We start from the raw sequence: 20,089 nt of genomic DNA, 5'->3' as shown, positions 1-20,089 counted from the left end.
GTAAAGTGTTCTTATATTCTATGATCTAAGATCAGCTTACTTGGGACTCTAGGAGTATATCTTCACTGCAGTTAAAAACCCAGGGCTGGCCCTGCCAGCTGACTCGGGCTGGGGCTGTGGGGCTTTTTAATAGCAGTGTGGACTGGAAGCTACACTGCTATTAAACAACCCTGCAGCACAAGCCCCACGAGCCTGAGTCAGCTGGCATGGGCTAGCTGCAGGTGTCTAACTGCAGTGTAGACATATCTTCAAGGAACGGAATAGTATTCTGAATCTAGAATTGGAGTTTCAGGAAGGTTATATTTAGGTATTGCAGAATAAATATCTTACTTTAAGACTATTGCAACCCCTCTTTCAGAGGTCTTGATAATCTTTTCCATAAGAAATGGGGGGAAATGTTACATATGATATCCTTGCACATGCATATCCACCAGTTTCAAATCCTCAACATGAAACTTTTTAAAAAAATATACGTTCTTTCATTGTGTTTGGGGGATTCTGGGTCAGCCAGTAGTATTTATTTGTGTTTCCATAGTGCCTAGGAGCCCTGGTCCTGGAGCTCAACCCCACTCTGCTAGATGCTGTAAAAAATACAGAATAAAAAGCTGCCCTGCCCCAAAGATCTTACAATCCAAGAATAAGACTAGGGAACAGGTGAATACAGACAGATAGGCAGTGGAATACAAGGAAATAATGAGACAGTATTGGTCAGCCTGATAGTCAGTGGTCTCACTACTCCAGCAGCCCAGCTGTTGACAATTGTTTTTGTAGGCATCATGGAAAAGGAGAGTTTTAAGGATGATAATGAGGTAGCTTTGTAGATGTTCTAGGGAGCTTCTCCCAAGAGTCAGGGACAGCATGGAAGAAAGCACAAAGATGCTTGTATGAAAACTTCATAAGAGAGTGAATAGAGGCTGGCATTTTGGGCCAGTCAGAGTCAGGAGCCCTTGATAGTGAATGAGGGAGTACACGAAGATTCACGAAAGTGAAGATAAGCAGCTATGTTTGATGTGATAGAGAAGCAAGAGCCAGTGGTGGGATGCAAACAGAGGATGACATGGTCAAAGCAATGGACTAGGATAAGAAGCTATGCAGCAGCATCCTGAATGGATGCGAATGGGGCAAGCAAGCATTTGTCAAGGAAAGCAAGAAGGGCGTTGGAGTAATCAAAGCGATGAGAGCCTGGATGTGTGGATGGATAAGAAAGGCTATATATGAGAAGTGTGATGCCGAAAGAATGTGCAAGATGTAGACATAGCCCGGATGTGAGGACCTAGAGAGTGGTCCACGCTGAAGATGACACCTAGGTTATGAGCCTGAGTGACATAGGCAGGATAGTGGCGTTGTCCACAGTGATTGAGAAAGGAGATAGTGGGGATGGCTTGGGGGAAGACTTAGAGCTCTGTTTTTGCCATGAGCTTGAGCTGAATGCTAGATATGCACAAGGAAATATTAGAGGGTATGTCTACACTACGAAATTAGGTCCAATTTATAGAAGTCGGTTTTGTAAAAAGCATTTTTATACAGTCGAGTGTGTGTGTCCCCACACAAATGCTCTAAGTGCATGTGGTCGACGGAGTGTGTCCACAGGATCGAGGCAACTGTTGACTTCCGGAGCGTTGCACTGTGGGTAGCTATGCCACAGTTTCCACAGTCTCCGCCGCCCATTTGAATTCTGGGTAATAATCCCTGTGCCTGATGGGGCTAAAACATTGTCACGGGTGGTTCTGCGTCCATATTGTCAGGCCCCCGTTTCCTCCCTCCCTCCGTAAAAGCAAGGGCAGACAATCGTTTTGCGCCTACTGCACAGTCTGCTGCCAGCAAGATGTATAAAGATAGATGAAGTGGCTCAAAACAAGAAATAGACCAGATTTGTTTTGTATTCATTTTCTCCTCCCTCCCTCCCTCTGTGAAATCAACAGCCTGCTAAACCCAATTTTGAGTTTTATCCTTGAGGTTTTGAGTTCTATCCTTGAGGCGGCCATTCAGTTTGTCGCAAAGCCACCCCCTTTGTTGATTTTAATTCCCTGTAAGCCAACCCTGTAAGCCATGTCATCAGTAGCCCCTTCCTCCGTCAGGGCAACAGCAGACAATTGTTCCGTGCCTTTTTTCTGTGCAGATGCCATACCATGGCAAGCATGGAGCCCTCTCAGATCACTTTTGCAATTAGGAGCACATTAAACACCACACGCATTATCCAGCAATATATGCAGCGCCAGAACCTGGCAAAGCGAAACTGGGCGAGTAGGCGATGTCAGCATGGTTACGAGAGTGATGAGGACATGGACACAGACTTCTCTCAAAGCACGTGCCCCGGCAGTGTGGGCATCATGGTGCTAATGGGGCAGGCTCATGAGGTGGAACGCCGATTCTGGGCCCGGGAAACAAGCACAGACTGGTGGGACCGCATAGTGTTGCAGGTCTAGGACGATTCCCAGTGGCTGCGAAACTTTGGCATGGTAAGGGCACTTTCATGAACCTTTGTGACTTGCTTTCCCCTGCCCTGAGGCGCAAGAATACCAAGATGAGAGCAGCCCTCACAGTTGAGAAGCGAGTGGCGATAGCCCTGTGGAAGCTTGCAGTGCCAGACAGCTACCAGGGAATCAATTTGGAGTGGGTAAATCTACTGTGGGGGCTGCTGTGATGCAAGTAGCCAACGCAATGAAAGATCTGCTGATGTCAAGGGTAGTGACCCTGGGAAATGTGCAGGTCATAGTGGATAGCTTTGCTGCAATGGGATTCCCTTACTGTGGTGGGACCATAGACGGAACCCATATCCCTATCTTGGCACCAGAGCACCAAACCAGCGAGTACATAAACCGCAAGGGGTACTTTTCAATGGTGCTGCAAGCACTGGTGGATCACAAGGGACGTTTCACCAACATCAACGTGGGATGGCCGGGAAAGGTACATGACGCTCGTGTCTTCAGGAACTCTGATCTGTTTCAAAAGCTGCAGGAAGGGACTTTCTTCCCAGACCAGAAAATAACCGTTGGGGATGTTGACATGCCTATAGTTATCCTTGGGGACCCAGCCTACCCCTTAATGCCATGGCTCATGAAGCCATACATAGGCAGCCTGGAGAGTAGTCAGGAGCTGTTCAACTACAGGCTGAGCAAGTGCAGAATGGTTGTAGAATGTGCATTTGGACGTTTAAAAGCGTGCTGGCGCAGTTTACTGATTCAGTTAGACATCAGCGAAACCAATTTTCCCACTGTTATTACTGCTTGCTGTGCGCTCCACGCACAGAGAGTAAGGGGGAGATGTTCATGGCGGAGTGGGAGGTTGAGGCAAATCGCCTGGCTGCTGGTTACGCACAGCCAGACACCAGGGTGGTTAGAAGAACACAGGAGGGTGCGGTGCGCATCAGAGAAGCTTTGAAAACCAGTTTCATGACTGGCCAGGCTATGGTGTGAAAGTTCTGTTTGTTTCTCCTTGATGAAACCCCCCTCCCCTTGGTTCACTCTAGTTTCCTGTAAGCTAACTACCCTCCCCACCTCCCTTCGATCACCGCTTGCAGAGGCAATAAAGTCATTGTTGCTTCACATTCATGCATTCTTGATTAATTCATCACACATATGGGATAATTACTAGGGTAGCCCAGGAGGAGTGGTGGAAGAGGGAAGGACAAGGCCACATAGCACTTTAAAACTTTAAAACTTATTGAATGCCAGCCTTCTGTTACTTGGGCAATCCTCTGGGGTGGAGTGGCTGGTGGCCAGAGGCCCCCCGCACTGCGTTCTTGGGCGTCTAGGTGAGGAGGCTATGGAACTTGGGGAGGACGGTGGTTGGTTACACAGGGGCTGTAGTGGCGGACTGTGCTCCTGTTGCTTTTCCTGCAGCTCGACCATACGCTGGAGCATATGAGTTTGATCCTCCAGCAGCCTGAGCATTGAATCCTGCCTCCTCTCATCACGCTGCCGCCACCTTTCAGCTTCAGCCCTCTCTTCAGCCTGCCATGTCTCCTCCCAGTCATTTTGTGCTTTCCTGCACTCTGACATTGTCTGCCTCCACGCATTTGTCTGTGCTCTGTCAGTGTGGGAGGACAGCATGAGCTCAGAGAACATTTTATCGCGAGTGCGTTTTTTTTCGCCTTCTAATCTTCGCTAGCCTCTGGGAAGGAGAAGATCCTGTAATCCTTGAAACACATGCAGCTAGTGGAGGAAAAAAAAGGGACAGTGGTATTTAAAAAGACACATTTTATAGAACAATGGGTACACTCTTTCACCGTAAACCTTGCTGTTAATGTTACATACATAGCACATGTGCTTTCATTACAAGGTCGCATTTCGCCTCCCCCCACCGCGTGGCTAACAGCCCAGCAGGAATGGGCATCTCTGAATGTTCCCTTAAGAAAAGCACCCTATTTCAACCAGGTGACCATGATTGATATCACTGTCCTGACAATAACACAGAGAGATAAAGAACGGATGTTGTTTGAACTCCAGCAAACATACACTGCAATGCTTTGCTCTACAATGATTCCTGAGTACGTGCTACTGGCCTGGAGTGGTAAAGTGTCCTACTGTGGTGGATGGAATAAGAAACCTTTTGCAAAGGCTTTGGGAGTATATCCAGGAGAGCCATGAATGCCAGGGCAAATTAATCATTAAACATGCTGGCTTTTAAACCTTGTATAGTATTTTAAAAGGTACACTCACCAGAGGTCCCTTCTCTGCCTGGCAGGTCTGGGAGGCAGCCTTGGGTGGGTTGGGGGGGTACTGGCTCCAGGTCCAGGATGAGAAACAGTTCCTGGCTGTCAGGAAAACCGGTTTCTTCGCTTGTTTGCTGTGAGCTATCTACAACTCATCATCATCGTCTTCCTCATCCCCAAAACCTGCTTCTGTGTTGCCTCCATCTCCATTGGAGGAGTCAAACAACATAGCTGGGGTAGTGGTGGCTGAACCCTCTAAAATGACATGCAGCTCATCATAGAAGCGGCATATTTGGGGCTCTGACCTGGAGCGGCCGTTGGCCTCTCTGGTTTTCTGGTAGGCTTGCTTCAGCTCCTTAAGTTTCATGCGGCACTGCTTCAGATCCCTGTTATGGTCTCTGTCCTTCATACCCTGGGAGATTTTCACAAATATTTTGGCATTTTGAAAACTGGAACATAGTTCTGATAGCTCGGATTCCTCTTCCCATACAGCGATCAGATCCCGTACCTCCTGTTCAGTCCGTGCTGGAACTCTTTTGCGATTCTGGGACTCCATCATGGTCACCTCTGCTGATGAGCTCTGCATGGTCACCTCTGCTGATGAGCTCTCCATGGTCACCTGCAGCTTGCCACACTGGCCAAACAGGAAATTGAAATTCAAAAGTTCGCGGGCCTTTTCCTGTCTACCTGGTCAGTGCATCTGAGTTGAGAGTGCTGTCCAGAGCGGTCACAATGCAGCACTCTGGGATAGCTCCCGGAGGCCAATACCATCTAATTGCATCCACAATACCCCAAATTTGACTTAGCAAAACCGATTTCAGCGCTAATCCCCTTGTCCGGGGTGGAGTAAGGAAATAGATTTTAAGAGCCCTTTAAGTTGAAAAAAAGGGCTTCGTCATGTTGACGGGTGCAGGGTTAAATCGATTTAACGCTGCTAATTTCGACCTCAACGCCTAGTGTAGACCAGGGCAGAGAGACAGGTAGAGATTTTAGTTTGGTTTCTCTGAGAGCAAAGAGCTGGAGGGAGCAAGATATGAAGGGGTTATGGAGAGCTGTGATCTTTTCAGAAGTGGTGTGGGTGATACAGAGGTAGTAAAGGCTGGCGGGTGGTGGTGGTGGTGGTAGAAGGAGTGGAAGAACGAGTGTGGTGAGCAGCAGGTGGACAAGGTTTTTTTTTATATTTTTTTTTTCTTTAAAGCAGAGTTTGAAAAGTGCTTTGAACATACAATTGTAGACAGAGGCGGATTAGGAGTTTGTGGGGCTCTGGGTCAGAGCAAGTGGGGACTCCTCCACACCCTTTAAGTCTGCAGTCATCCCCCCTCCCCCCGGAGCGGGCTTGCCCCTCTTTCCCCGCCCTTCCAGTGATCCTGTTCGGAAGTGGGTCAGGGTGCAGGGGCTTCCCCTGCTCCCAGGTTGGAGCGCCAGGCGGGTGGAGTGAGGGAAGTCCCCACTTCCCAGCTGGAGCACTGGGAGTGCGGAGCAGGGGCTGCTTCCATGCCCCGGCCCTGCTTTCTGGCAGGAGTGCCGAGGTTGGTCGGGCGCACCAGTTATTCCAGGGGCCCCAGCACAAGCCCAGTGGCTAATTCACCATTGATTGCAGGTACTTCTGCTAAGCAGTTGATCAGCTTCTGAATTAGGCATTTAGCAGTCATGATGATATAGAGGTTACAGCTGCTGGTACATTGCTGTAGTAGAGGCCCAGAATACAGCAGATAACTACAGAAGAGAAATTTTCCACCCTGAAAACAAATACAAGTTAGTGAATGCTTTCCTGTAGAAAGCCTTAGGGAATCACTCCTACCATGACTATATTTCAATGGAAAATCATCAGTGTGTCCAACTGTGGTCATAATTTACGAGGTGTTTCAATACAAATAATTGTAAAAGTAAATCAGGCTGATTTAAGGGCTTCATGGTAAAAATAATTGTAGAGAGTTTTCCTATTTCAACACAATAGTCCAGCTGCTTCCCTCAGAATACAGTACACCTGCATAACTGCTTACATGCTTATGGTTGCAGGCAGAATTTGGCCCTAAAAGTGCTGAGTAGTCAACTAGAGTTGGTTGGAAATTTTCCAGTGAAACTCTGTTATGTGCGAAAATGCCTATTCAAAGACCCTGAAATGTTTTGCAGTAACATCCTGGGTTTGATGACCAATCGGCAAATCAAAGACAGGGCTCTGATGGAGCGCTCCACCATGTAAACTGCCACAAAGCTCGTGGACCCTGGGCTTTCAGGTCCAATACTCTGGGGTAGCCCACCATGCCAGTGCTTGTAGGGGTTTCAGGCTTCCTGCTGTTAAGATGAGAGCCAGAAAGACCTGGGATCCCTGGCTCTAATTGTGGCTCAGCTCCCAGCTCTACAGCAGGGAGCCTGGAAGTTCTGAGAACCGTGGCTTGAGCACTTATGGGCTTGACTTCAGTGGGATTACTCATATGATGAAAGTTAAGTGTGCATTTAAGTGCTGACAGCATAACCTAGAATAAAAATAGAAGACTGTCAAATGAGCATTTTGATGGCAGAAGTGTAGGCCCAGGTGCTTTTATAATTTAGAAACACAATATTTCAAAAGCATCAGCTGGTAACCAGCTCTCATTCGCTATCTCATTGTATCAAAGAGATAAATATGGAGGAACTTCTGTCCTCAACTTATAACTTAGAGAAAACTTCTTTCTCTCTTTCTCTTTCTCTTTCTTTCTTTCTCTCTTTCTTTCTATTTGACAGCTGAAAGAAAGAGAGGACAAACTGTTACAAGACAAAAAGAAAAGGAGTACTTGTGGCACCTTAGAGACTAACAAATCTATTTGAGTATAAGCTTTCGTGAGCTACAGCTCACTTCATCGGATGCATCCGATGAAATGAGCTGTAGCTCACGAAAGCTTATGCTCAAATAAATTTTAGTCTCTAAGGTGCCACAAGTACTCCTTTTCTTTTTGCAAATACAGACTAACACGGCTGCTACTCTGAAACCTGTTATAAGACAGTGGCTCTTAAAATGTTGTCTATGGACCACTTGTAGTTCATAAAACCTTCCTAGTAGTTTGGAGATTAAAACATTTTGAAAACCGAGCAGTAGAGAATTGAATGTTAGAAGGGAAAGGATTATTCTTTTCTAAAGTGCTGCTATTATTTATTCAGTACTCTAATTCAATCCAAATTAATAAAGGGAACTTAATATATACATTCTTGTATAAGGAAAGATGCTTTGAGATGTAATTTGGCAATTAAAAACACACCCACCCACTTGCCACCCAAAAAAAGCATGCTAGAAACACCATGGTAACATCTTTGTAGCTGAAGGGAGATCCTTGTGCATTTTTATAATATTCCTTTCTAGCAATGGAAAATAAACGTATATACTATGAACCAAAGTATGCAAACTTGGTTTGCATGCCAGCAAAATTGTAGTTGTGTTACTGTTGCTATAAACTGCTCTGCAGATGAGATGACATAAATGAAGAGAAAAATAAAGCTGGAGTGAAATGATTTTAAAAATAATTGACTTTTTTTCTGTATCATGCCCTGATTACATTCCCAATCAGTGTAGTTCTATTGAATAGCTGTATTATTGTAAACTGATGGCTTAATAAAAGATGTTTTAAAAACAAAAATTAGATGATTAAGTTTTATAGAAAAAGAGAATTTGTATTTTGACAATATTTTTAAGCCACAGGTGCTAAAACCACATTTGTAGATGCTTGCTAACTGCTCAGGCTCTGACAGCAAGAATGACAAATAACCATTATTTGATGCAGCACTACTGGCCCTGCAGCTTTCTCTTAACATAGCCTTTAACACTGAAGCCATTCATACTGTCTGATTTAGGAGGTTGACAACAATCTTTAACTTTGCATAGAAACTAGAATTCACCTCTCGATCCGAAGCAGCAAAAGGTTAAGAAAAATGACGGTTCCGCGTCAATTTGCTCCATTTTTGTCGACAGCAGGGCAGGTGTGGGGAGATACCTTCTATTGTACAAAAAGCAGGTGGTGGTACAAGCCCCTCAAGCTGCCTAGTTTTGCAGTCCTCTTTTATCTTCATTTGTGATTCTTTGCAAATTGATTTATTTTTAACAAACAAATGAGTTGTGGGTAGGGGTGTGTGATCTGGAAGTATTTTTTTTTTCAAGGTTCTTTGTAGTAGTATACTTTTTGAAATAAGATGATTTAATTGTTGTTTTGGTCCTGCCAATGCTGATGAATCAAACTCAGTGCCATAGAAATATAGTTCTTGTATCCAAGCTAATGATGATATCTAATTTTTTAAATTTACTGAACCTATCAACTTATGAATAATGCTACATATTATGTGCCAGTAGAGGGTGGCCTTTCTTTTAACTCCTATAACAGCCCTTTCTTGCTTAGCCATTTCATTCCGTTTTTAACGTGGGTGTGATAAATTCCAAGGCCGGAAGGGACCATTTGTGATCATTTAGCCTTTGTCTATACTGCACTTTCGTCGTGAAAACTTTTGTTGCTAAGGGGTGTGAAAAAAAAATCCTCCTGAATGACAAAAGTTTTAAGGATGAAAAGAGCTTGTGTGGTCAGCACTTTGTCCGTGGGAGCCACTCTCCCCGTCGATGAAGCCACCACTTCTCATTGGGGGATAGTTTTATTTGGTTATCAGGAGACATCTCTCCCAATGACAAAGAGCAGTACACTGCTTACTTTACAGTGACGTGGCAGCCGTGGTACAGCCACGCTGTTGTAAAGTGCGCAGTGTAGACGTAGCCTTTATCTCGCCTCCTGTATAACACAGGCCACAGAACTTTCCCAACATAACCCCTATTTGAACTAGAACATATCTTTAAAATAAACATCCAGTCTATGATATAAAAATTTAAATAGTATGTGGGCAAGCCCTAGAAAAAGCTGGGTGACCATTGTAAAGTGGACGAGGGTGGCCAAAACGAAATTTCATGTGGATATAAAATGCTGTGTTTAGTTCATGTGACCTGAAAAATGCATTACACGTTATATTTTAAAAACAACAAAGCAGTTTGATTTGCAGTGTAATAAAAGGCAATTTTTAATTACTTCTTAAACAAAATGCTTCCATACAGAGACCCTCTCTATCAGTTTTAAGATCTGAATTCTGAGTTATAAACCTCAAATAATTTTGGTCGCATCAGAATTTCCATTTTAGTATGAATGACATTTCTGTTATGAGATGATATCTTGCTAGGATTTGTTTCTAATGAATCTACAGAAATCTATAGATTCATAATCACCCCAAGAATTAGATAATTAATTTTCAGAGGGTATCAAATGGATCCATTAATTTCAGACATCTAAATGTCAAAGGAAAAACAAGGACATTTGGAAGAGAAAAAGGAGTTCTTCAATTAAGAATTCCCATGGCAACCCATAAAGCTTAACTTTTTTTTACTATTTTTAAGCTTTTTAAAATTGATTTTATGTCCCTATGGTGATGTGTAAATACTTGCAGTATGTGTTCATTCTTTGACTAAAACTTTAGTTTTGAATCCACAAGATTCAAAAGGACTTTTTTAAAATTAAAACTGTTAGTTTTCAACATATGCAAAAGTGTTTAACCAGGGCTAGAGCTGGGACCAACATAATCAGACATAAGATGATGCACTAAAATGCTTTGTTTTTTGTTTCTCCTCATTTCTGTTTTTGTCGGGAGGATGGGATGAGGTCATATTGTGGTAGGTAAGGTGAAACGCATTGCTGGGGCACATGGACAGCAGTTGATGGGAAGGAAGTTGCTTTATTAAAAAAAATTGCAGCACCTTTTCCTTTTATATTCTTGATTTGTTTCTTCTATTTGCCTAACTAGATTATAAACTGTTTGGGCAAGGATTATCTATTTAAACAGTTCCCCAAACTTGTTTGGGGTCTGTAGGTGCTATTGGTGCTAATATAAATAAAAATAAACTTCATACTGGAATGCTCTATGAACTCTTTGGCAATTGGGATGAGTCTGTGTAATCCAAATCCCTTTTGGATTTGGTATATTTGTTTTGGCAGTGGGTGATGGTATCCTTTATGATGTTTTTCAAGGCATGCAAGTGGTGATTGATTGGATTTATACAGTGGTAATGTCTGTATACAGTAAGAACTGTGAAAGGTAGGCTTTTTTTCACATGGTTGGTAAACCCTGGATGCTGGAGTCATTTGTACTCTTTGTTTTCAAACAAACAAGTCAGGACAATGAAGAAAGAATTTCATTGATCCTCTGGGACTGCAGTCACAGATTTATGTATTTTTGTTGCAGCCTTTAATATTTGTGACCTGAAGTCCTGAGGAATGCAAGAGAGTTCCAACCAGAAAACTATTTTCCTTCTGAATCTTTGAAATACAAATTTTGTTAATTTTTGTGGGAATCTGTTTTCTTGTTCTGCCAGCTGAACACTGCTCTTGCTGTTAGCCCATGTATTTATATTGCAGTCAGATGGCTCCTATAAACCCCGAGAAGGCAGGTGCTTTAAGTTGGGAACGTGGTATTAAATCAAAGATAGTGGTAGTTGGTAAAAGACCTTTGACATTTAAAAAAAAATTCTGGATGGAGATAGTAAATTGAAATGACCAGTGGTCAACTGACAAGAGGAGGAGAAGCAGGAGAGAAAAGACAAGACATTGGGCAGTAATAACTCCTGATGTATATCACATTTGACAGTCTCCTGGCACCCACAGATGCAGAGGGATTAAGCATATAACAAACCCCAGTCAGTTATAGTATCTTTAGTTGTTAATGCAAAATTTGCATCATCCTGAATCCTAGCAACACTGTAGCAACCAGGAGATTTATTTAAGTATGTTTAAACAGCATGGTTTAGTGGATTGAGCACTGGACTGGGAATCGGGAGACATAGGTTGTTTCTGTTTCTGCCTCTGGCCTGCTTGGTAATTGTGGGCAAGTGACTTCACCTCTCTGTGGCTCTCTTTCCCTAACTCTAAAATAGGGGTAGTGATACTGACCTGGTTTGTAAAGTGATTTGAGATCTACTGATGAAAAGCGCTATTTGAGTGAGGTATTATTATCATTAATTGCCGTAATCTGTTGTTTACTGTTTTGTTTTGACAACAACATATAAATTTGTCCCAAATGTTGAGTTTTGTAAAACCATGCATTTACAAAACCTAAACGGAGTAGAAATGTTTACCTGAATTAAATCAAACAAAACCACATGCTTTTACCATGCATTTTGCAAACATTGGGATCGTTGTGCTTGTGTACGAGCACCTGAAAATGAAGTTCACTAGAAATGGAAGCTAAATGCAAATGACATTGACTTGACTATTTTCATGGTCCAAATTGAAAGTTAAGCAAAAACAAGCAAATAACATATTTAGAGAAAGTAAATAAGAGGTGGCATGAAAAGGCAGTATTCAAATCTGAATGAGGATTAGGTGAGAATTTGGAGTTCTCTTTGGGTATCGGAGTAGCAACCATGTTAGTCTGTATCCGCAAAAAGAAAAGGAGTACTTGTGGCACCTTTTGAGACTAACAAATTTATTTGAGCATAAGTTTTCGTGAGCTACAGCTCACTTCATCAGATGCATGCAGTGGAAAATACAGTGGGGAGATTTATATACACAGAGAACATGAAAAATGGGTGTTACCATACACACTGTAACAAGAGCGATCAGGTAAGGTGAGCTATTACCATCTGGAGAACGGGGGGGGGGGGGGAGGAGGGGAGTCTTTTGTAGTGATAGATTCATAGATTCATAGATACTAAGGTCAGAAGGGACCACTCTGATCATCTAGTCCGACCTCCTGCACAGCGCAGGCCACAGAATGTCACCCACCACTCCTATGAAAAACCTCACCCATGTCTGAGCTATTGAAGTCCTCAAATCATGGTTCAAAACTTCAAGGAGCAGAGAAGCCTCCCTCCAGTCAACCATGCCCCATGCTACAGAGGAAGGCAAAAAAACCTCCAGGGCCTCTCCAATCTGCCCTGGAGGAAAACTCCCTCCCGACCCCAAACATGGCAATCAGCCAAACCCTGAGCACATGGGCAAGATTCACCAGCCAGATACCCAGGAAAGAGTTTTCTATAGTAAATCAGATCCCATCCATCTAATATCCCATCTCAGGGGATTTGACCTATTTACCCTGAATATTTAAAGATCAATTACTTACCAAAATCCCATTATCCCATCATACCTTCTCCTCCATAATAATCAAGGTGGGCCATTTCCAGCAGTTGACAAGAACGTCTGAGGAACAGTAGGCAGGGGAGGATAAACATGGGGAAATAGTTTTACTTTGTGTAATGACACATCCACTCCTAGTCTTTATTCAAGCCTAAGTTAATTGAATCCAGTTTGCAAATTAATTCCAATTCAGCAGCCTCTCATTGGAGTCTGTTTCTGAAGTTTTTTTGTTGAAGAATAGCCACTCTTAGGTCTGTAATCAAGTGACCAGAGAGATTGAAGTGTTCTCCGACTGTTTTTTGTTGAAATCACGGTGGAATTCCTCAAGGGCTTCTTTTCCATGGGTCCAAATGATGAAGATGTCGTCAAAGTAGCGCAAGTAGAGTAGGGGCATTTTTATGGATGACTTAGAACAACGCTTCCTCAGCTCTCATCCCCTAATGCCCCTACTCTACTTGTGTGTGTGTGTGTGTGTGTGTGTGTGTGTGTGTGTGTGTGGTAACACCCATTGTTTCATGTTCTCTGTGTATATAAATCTCCCCACTGTATTTTCCACTGCATGCATCTGATAAAGTGAGCTGTAACTCAAATAAATTTGTTAGTCTCTAAGGTGCCACAAGTACTCCTTTGCTCTTTGGGTATGTTTTCACTACAGCTGGGAGCAAGCCTGACTCAAACTAGCATGCTAAAAATAGCACTGTGGGTGTTATGGCTCTGGCAGAGACTTCAGCTAGGCACTTGAGCTCAGACCAGGCGGGAGCATGGAGATGGGGTTTGAGCTTGAGTGTTGGAGCTGCATCATCTGCACAGCTATTTTTAGTGTGCTAGCTCAAGCAGAACTAGTGCATGCATGTGTATCTACCTGGGCTGGGAGGTGTATTCTCAGCTGCATTGTAGGCATACCTTGTGAGGCCCTCTTGAGTGGTAGAAGTCTTACGAGCTTTCTGCTATCCAGAACCAAATCTCACAAGAATATCTGTTTTCACATTTCAGCTGCAGCTGAACTGGACATAGAGAATAGATCCCTTGGTTTTGGATCTCACCTAGAACCAAAACCATAAAAGCAGTTTCTAATCCAGCGATTTGATTCTGAACATTTCTCTTCTCTCTTCACTTCTCCCATGCTTCCAGATTTGTATGAAAGGGAATGATTTGGTCCATCTCTAAGGTAAAGTGAAAGTAAGATTTAAAAATATGATTTAACTTGATGTTCCCTTTGAAGGCTGACTGTACAAATTCCTGAGGATATATTAAGGATTCATAATATCCAAAGGAAATTAAGCCTCTCAAATACAATGTTAGACCTGCATTTATCTTTATTTATTTAATTGCGACATCCCCCTATTAAATTCCCCTACCCCACATGTACTTTAATTAGACTTGGTGATGCACAGTACTGTGCCAGGATCTTAATTTACCAGTGTTTTTTAAAACAAGCAAACAAAAATCCTCCAAAACTATTCTTTTGATGCTCAGATTTAATTCTGTAATTCTTTCGAAAATCCTGTAGATTTTTGGGGTTCTTCAAAAATCCTGTCTGAATTAAGGGACCTTATTTAATATCTTGCTGTTTTGACAAAATATACCATGTCATATGTACTATATTTATGTTTTATTGAAAACAGTGTAGAGCTTAAGATGACACTAGCCAACTGCCTTCTGAGTAACGGTCTGTGCTTTTTGGGGTCTTTTTTGTTACAATATTTTTTTCTCTCACATATTTTAGTACTTTCCAAACAAAGTTCAATATGTACCTTTTGTACCAGATTTTAACCAGCTGTGATTTTTTTTTTTAAAAGGGCAAAACAAAACCCCCCAAACTATTCTTCTCACTCGCTCAAATCAAATGATGTTACATTTTCTGTCTTGGAGAATATATGTCTCAGAGAAACTTTTTTATGTAGGTACAGTAACTCTAGCTAAAAAGCTTTAAATTTTTCCAACGGTTACCTTCAGATTTTCTTTGTCATATGAACGAGAAATAGCTGCCACTGTGAGGTAACTTAATGGCACATTTCAGTGACAATAACTCTATGCAAGTGGATTTGCACATGGTGAAAATGAGGCAGACAAACTGTATAAACGGAAAGTGTTGACTGAAATCAGCAAGTTTATTGAAATTCTTTACTTTTACTTGTTAAATTGTGGGTGCAATTAAAGCTGCCTCTGATACAAACTCAGATTACTATCTCAGTCACCTTGGCAACATTAAGAGGTCATAATTTTACATTGATGAGCTGTGCTTGATTGGCTCTCCTTTGGGTTATGCACAAACATGCTTTCCTTCAGTGTCAGGCAGACCTGCCTTCTTTCCAACTTCTGTGCTGTCAAATGATATGTTTATTATGAATATCTCAAAGAAATACTATTTGTCATCTTATTTTCTTATGTCTTTTTTATGGTATGTCAGTATAATGCTGGAACATACCTTCCTTCACATTCTTGCCTTGCTAGATTTTGTTTTAATTCTCTGTGAAACAGTCTGTGCCCCACACTGTTAACTGCTGATATTAGTAGGCTTTCTTCAGTAGTACGTCCATTTCCTCTGGGTTATCAAGCTTGCTTGCTTACTTTGAGCATTCCTGAATACATTCTTGTCTTATAGCCAACAAGCCAAAAGACTTTCGGGCATCATAAGTGTCAATATCTGTGTGGGAGGTCAGCATTAAGCCAATTGTACCACTGATTTCTCTTGATTTTAAATTTCCCTGGATTACCTAATTTTGGAGGTAACTTAAAGCCTCCACAATTAGGTAATGAAAAAAATCTTATTTGGTTCTGTCCAAACTGGACCATAATACTGTTGAAAGGGGATCAGTTGCATGAAGCTGTTGCAACAGTTCAGTGCTTTCACACAGCAATGCTATTACAAGAGTGTAGCTGCTCCGTGGTGCGTCCCCTCCACAGCTGGCTGAGCATGGTACTATGGGACTCCCTGCCTGACTTTTCTTACCCAAGGTGGGTCTCTTTGGTTTTCCAGACACTGATCTGTGTAAGAATGGCCTACTCTTTGTTCATAGATGCACACATTTACATGTAACTGTTTTAAAATGCATCTTGTTTGCTGAGCTTACCAAGCAATCCAGATCACTCTGTATCAATGACTTGTCCTTCATTATTTACCATTCCCCAAGGAAGGAAGAAGGAAACTCCCTGTTACTACTTCCTGGACAATTTTTCTGATCAGGTCCCTTGTAAAGAGAGAGAGCCATAATAAACACCCAGAGTGATACATTTCATAGTTTCTCCCATGTTAAAAAAAAACTGTTATGTGCATGAAGTTTTCTTTTTCTGTCTTCTTTGGCTGTGGCTCCTTTTTATTTAAATTTTGAAAATCATAAATTCACCATAACTTTATGCAGTTTTGTTCAGATTGTCAGATCAGAATTGGAGATATTTTCTTAATGATAACATGCAGACTGATTTGAAAAGAAAGACGAACACATAGGTAAGCCAAAGGAATTGAATAGTAACAACAGTGCATTGAATTTCAGCATGAAACTCAGTTCTGAGTTCTAAATTTATGCTTTTGTGGTTTTTCTAAGCACACAGGAAAGGACACATCGATGTTGTATCAAGATACGATAGGTGACAGTGTTTACAGAACTTATGGAATGGTGGCACTGCCTAATCCATGCTTCTTTAGCTACATTATTTGATAGCTGCCCACTGACAACCTTGTTTTTGGTGCAACATGATCTCTTCGTTTCTCATCTTTATTTTTGAAAGACATCTTGCTGTTTTAGTTTAGTTTTAGGTGTAAAACCTGGTCTGATTGCTTGGGGGAAAATTGTTAGACAGTGATCCTTTCAGAATGAATGTAGAATGTTGCCCTAAACATTTCAGAAATTCATTGAGCAATCAGTGTTATTCTCCAGATGTGTATTCAATAAGAATTTATGTAGAATTTACTGAACCATCTATTAAACGTCCACTGTCAACTTGTTTAATAGATATTGTCCCTTCCAGAGAACAACGTGGGTTGTTAATGACAATTGCATCACTCAGATGTCTATTTAAAAAAAAAATAGGAAGGCTTTTATCTCAGATGACTAGGTCACTGTAGCGGGGTGGTCACTCCACTCTGACCCTGAAGGGGTTAAAGCAGCCCTGGAGAGGCTATGGCTGGGAACAGCTAGGCTGATTGGGGGAAGCAGCCACAGCTGGGGCCATGCCTCAATCAGGCCACAGCTGGCCCTTATAAGAGGGCTGTGGGCCAGAAGCTGGAGGAGTCTCACTCTATCCCTGGAGTGGGAAGGGCTAGCTGCCTGGGAGCAAGGTACCTAGAGCTGGAGCAAAGGGCAAAGGGAACTGGGGAGCTCCAGCCTGGTAATCCCCCAGGTTGCAGGCCTTGGTAAAGGCCCAGAAAGGTACTGGGGCTGCAGAGGCAGCTGGTCCTAAAACCCCTTGCCAATGATGAGTAGCCATTACACTGCAGTCTTCCCCAGTGAGCGGGGGTTAGATGATGACTGGCAGTAGCCACTGAAGCAAGGTGGGTTTAGAGGGTTGGGGGTTCCCCTGGGAGGGGAGATGCAGAGTGTGGGGATACTGCTGGGGCAGAACCCTAAGGGAAAGGGCACCGGGGTCCGGGAGGGACACGGGGCCAGTGGCAGGCAAGACACCGGCCAGGAGGAGGTGCTCCAAAGGCTGGAGAGCTAATTCCTGAGACGACCAGCAGGAGGCTGGTTACTCATCGCCTCGCTACAGTCACCTATTCCTGTTTTATACTCCTCCCCTCCCCCCGCATGTACGTCAGAATTGCTGTTTCTCCAACATGCGATATAAGTGGTAAATCCAGTAGAGCCCCAAGATGATTACTGTATACACACATCCCTTGTAAACCGATATTTACATAAAGCATGCTGACACCAATTTTGGGAGATTGAGTAGGATGCTTTCTCAGCTGTTGCAATTTGCACATGAGATGGAAGATGTTTTGATTAAAACAGAGTTAGCTGCCTTTTTTTTATTCCCATGTGTCAAAATCAAAGCAATGTTTCTACAGGCATTTTGCCCATCTCCCTCTTTTGTTGTTTAGTTTTAAAGGTTAAGAATTTAGTCTCCTTTCCCCCATATGGGAGAGTTCAAGAGGTGAAACAGATAAATAATGCATGTAAAGGAAAATTGCTTTTTCAGACAGAAATATTCCTGACCATCATGTTTTTGATAGTGCTTATCCTTTAGTGCATATATATATATATATATATATATATATATATATATATATATATATATATAAAACTTCACCCAATGTTTTATTCCTAGAAATTGAGTATCCAACATAAACCCTATTGGGTTTAATTTGAACTATAGTATTTCCTGATAAAAGAGCACTGGCCCCTTTTAGAAACTAGAACATGGTGTCTGAACTGAATTTTCATAATAAGCTTGACAATCCAAGGATTCTGACCTTCCACTGCAAAAAGATAATAATTGAAGATTCCTCTTACCCTTCCCCACTCCTGATGAAATTTCAAGGATCTACATTTAAAAATGAACACATCCCTCTAGATATACTACTGTTTCTCAGATTAGCAGGCCTTTTAACTTGCTTTTAATTATAATGACTCTCATTTATATAGAGTCTTTCATCAGAAGACTCCCAAGATACTCTTCAAACTCAGTCTGATTATATAAGTAATGCAAAAATCTATGTTAATGCAGTGTTTAGGTTTCAGAATTAAGTCAGGAAATGTGAAAGTTAAAGATGAATCCAACTCTTGCCTCCTTTTGTGTATATTTCGGAACATTCTAGTGTGACCCCACAGTATTTTACAAGTCCCGTATAATGCATTTTTAAACAACCTTACTTACATATGTGTGTTGAAAGTAATCTCTTATCACACAGATTTTTGTCCAGATTTTCAAAGTTAGGCATGCACTAAATCTAGGATTGTACTTGCAAATCAGATCTTGAATGGAAGTGTTTTTTTGTATTCTTGCTGACAGCAGAAAGAACTTAAGAAAAATACTTAAACTTAAAAATTCATCTTCAGACAGGAACCACTCATAGAAAATTTCAGGCCAAAAGGTGACTATTTTTAAAAGTTCTGAGCATGTGAAAACAGTGTGTTAAAATGGAAAGGTTTCAGAGTAGTAGCCGTGTTAGTCTGTATTCGCAAAAAGAAAAGGAATACTTGAGGCACCTTAGAGACTCAAATAAATTTGTTAGTCTCTAAGGTGCCACAAGTACTCCTTTTCTTTTTGTTAAAAAGGAAACTATTTTTCAACACAAAATGCTGCAGGTGACAGCATTCATTAACAAAAAAAAAAAAGGGGGGTGGAGGAGAGAGAAGCTGCCCATAATGTAATGTAAAGGTTGAGAAATCAAGTCCAATAACATTAAAATTAGTCTTGAAGCTCTACCATATTGCACATCTTATACATTTAATGACGTACATTAATAATCAGCATTACAGTAAAATTTATACTTGAAAGGAAATCAGGAATAGGGAATGCTACGTGTGTGAACTTTCAGGACGTACATATATTCAAATTCAGAATCTGCAGCCACTGCTGGACTGAAATGTTTTAACAATACACTACAACACTATTCCATCTTGACAGAAGGTTAAAAATACTGTATTTTGTTGCAGAGCCCCCTAATCTTGCAAACAGTGCCATGGGATTTTTTAATAGCCACATATTGTAAATAGCTCAGTTTTACATCCCATCTGGAAGATAACATAGTGCACGCTTGCCACCATTCTGAGCTATTTTGTTCAATATTGAATATATGGTGGTATGTATTCAATTATCAGCTTCATTTCTAGCAGCATTGCGACTTTCTTGGAAGTCTCTCAGTCAAGTATTGATCTTGCCTAGCCTTGTCTAATTTATGCAATTTTAAGTGATACGGTTTTGTCACCTTCCCCTTTATCATACATTTATTTATACATTTCTGCCTCCAGGTCTCTGTGGTCCTTTATTTTTCTCCAGTCTTACTTTCCCTACCATTTATATTTGATTAAGGCTTCCTGAGCCATGCTTCAGATGTTAGGGTTCTACTACATTTTTCCCCCCGTTTTTTCCCACTGTATGTTGAGAGTGAGGAGCAGAGCAGGAGACCAAATAAGAATGGAAATCTTTTTAAAGGAAGCGTTTAAGGCTTGTAAAAATAACATCCTCTTAACAGTCTTAAACTAAGAAAGAGCTAAGATAAATGAGTAAAAAGATCTGTTTTGAAAGTTAGTCCTACTTTTATAAAAATCCTATTTGCAGACTGTTCATAGTGAAGCCTTGTACTAATAAATGGTGTGAGATATTCATCAACTGCCTTACATGACGCAATTAAACTTTGTAGGGA

At 41.7% G+C, this 20,089-nt stretch overlaps 1 protein-coding gene across 5 annotated transcripts in view; it reads left to right on the top strand.

The window, feature by feature from the left end:
* PTPRE (protein tyrosine phosphatase receptor type E) overlaps positions 1–20,089 on the top strand; it is a 285,775-nt gene that overhangs the window by 34,096 nt on the left and 231,590 nt on the right. Inside the window, exon 1 of one of the 5 annotated variants that reach the window (XM_038409868.2) lies at positions 13,775–13,951. The exons of 2 other annotated variants lie outside the window; for them this stretch is intronic. In XM_038409868.2, the coding sequence (XP_038265796.1) occupies positions 13,931–13,951 (21 nt within the window). In that variant the 5' untranslated portion in view covers positions 13,775–13,930. Of the gene's footprint in view, positions 1–13,774; positions 13,952–20,089 lie in introns of those variants that run through there. 2 more of the 5 variants (XM_038409874.2, XM_038409870.2) reach the window with 2 other exon arrangements.

This window comes from Dermochelys coriacea, chromosome 7 (genome assembly GCF_009764565.3).
Source record: "Dermochelys coriacea isolate rDerCor1 chromosome 7, rDerCor1.pri.v4, whole genome shotgun sequence".
Lineage (NCBI taxonomy): Eukaryota > Metazoa > Chordata > Testudines > Dermochelyidae > Dermochelys > Dermochelys coriacea.
The sequence above is the reverse complement of the archived record's forward strand: the minus strand, read 5'-3'. Positions and strand labels throughout refer to the sequence as shown.